General features: G+C 69.7%; 1 protein-coding gene across 1 annotated transcript in view; it reads left to right on the top strand.

The window, feature by feature from the left end:
- Positions 1–1,608, top strand: part of DSCAML1 (DS cell adhesion molecule like 1) — a gene marked incomplete at its 5' end in the record, with an annotated part of 45,500 nt that overhangs the window by 27,008 nt on the left and 16,884 nt on the right. The window contains 2 exon segments of the mRNA XM_009273827.1: positions 730–883; positions 1,115–1,232. Coding sequence (XP_009272102.1) covers positions 730–883; positions 1,115–1,232 — 272 coding nt within the window.

Here is a 1,608-nt window from a genome sequence, read left to right as displayed (position 1 = left end):
GGATTGTGGATTGTGCTCCCACCCCATCCGGCGCCGGGTGCCGCCCAGGGCAGCCCTTTCCCACGCGGCGTGCTTGGGGCAGGGGGTTTTGCGCCAGAGGGCTTTCGGCAGCCCGGCTTGGGCTTGCCACTGCACCCGGCCCCCGTTGCAGCTCGGCGGGCGGCCGGGGAAGCCTCCTTCCCCGGGAACGAATCATGCCGTCGCAGCCATCTGTTCCTCGGGCTCGGGCCTGGGCTCCCTGGAGGAATTACGACACCAGCCTGTTTTTACTGGCAGTGAGAACTGCCGAGCAGAGCTGCGTCGCTGCTCGGGAGCAAACCCGCAGCGCCTCGAGGAGGTGGCTGCCAGGGCGGCTGTGGGCCCTCGGGGGGCGAAGGGAGCTTCCCCAGGGATCGCTCCTGGTGGAGAGCTGGGTGGGGTGACGGGGACCCGTGGGCCTCCTTTGCCGGCTGGCCGGGGATGGGAGCGAGGGCACGAGCCTGCTGGCAGTGGGGTGGTAGCGATGCCCTGGGTTGGGGATACTGGGGGCCGTGGGGGGGACGCCCAGGTGCAGGCAGCCGGCCCAGAGGGCAGCTCTTCCTTGCTGACAGCTCAGGTGCTGCTCTGGCCCCGGCGTTGCCTGGGCTGGTGGCGGTGCTCCCGCTGCTGGGGTGCCTGGGCTGCCTGAGCTGAGGGTGATGGGGGTGAGGGTCTCACGGAGTGTCCATCCCCCGGCCCCCCCCCCCGCAGGCCCCCAGCGAGTACGAGACCAGCCCCGACCAGCTCTTCTACCGCATTGCCCACCTGAACCGTGGGCAGCAGTACATGCTGTGGGTGGCCGCCGTCACCTCTGCTGGCCGTGGCAACATCAGCGAGAAAGTCACCATCGAGCCTGCTGGGATGGGTATGGCGGGGGCTGCCGGCTCGCAGGGGGACGCGCACCCTGGCTCTGCTGTCCCCTGCCCCCCCCGGGGTTGCTTTGGCTGCTCCGTATCAGCCTGCGGCAAGGGACAGCTGGGGCGACTCGCGCCCGGGGCAGAGGAGGGGCAGCACGGGCGGTCGCAGCTCTCATTACATGTCGGGGGGTCCGCGCATGGGGCCTGCTTGCCAAGCTGACCTCCTCCTTGCCCCCAAGCCCCTGCCAAGATCATCTCCTTCGGAGGCACCGTCACCACCCCATGGATGAAGGACGTGAGGCTGCCGTGCAACTCTGTTGGGGAGCCAGTCCCCGCCATCAAGTGGACCAAGGACAGGTACCGAGGGGGCTGCTGGCCGTGCCGCAGCCTGGGCCGGGGGGCCGGTGCCGGCTGCGTCGCTCTTGCTGTGTCGCGAGTGGCTGATGCGCCCTCTCCTCTCCTGGCAGCGAGGACTCGGCCATCCCTGTGACGTTGGATGGCCATCGCCTGATCCAGGCCAACGGCACGCTGGTGCTGCGCTCGGTGAAAGCGGAGGACTCCGGCTACTACACCTGCACCGCCACCAACACCTGGGGCTTCGACACCATTATCATCAACCTGCTGGTGCAAGGTGAGGGGCGCTGGCGGGGGGTGGCCTGCGGTCCCACGTCTGCATCCAGGAGCCAGTGCCCTGCACGGGCACGCTCCGCCTCGGCAGGCGGGGCGGGCCCCC

The sequence above is a fragment of the Aptenodytes forsteri genome, unplaced genomic scaffold, assembly GCF_000699145.1.
Source record: "Aptenodytes forsteri isolate BGI_AS27 unplaced genomic scaffold, ASM69914v1 Scaffold187, whole genome shotgun sequence".
Classification (NCBI taxonomy): Eukaryota; Metazoa; Chordata; class Aves; order Sphenisciformes; family Spheniscidae; genus Aptenodytes; species Aptenodytes forsteri.
The sequence above is the reverse complement of the archived record's forward strand: the minus strand, read 5'-3'. Positions and strand labels throughout refer to the sequence as shown.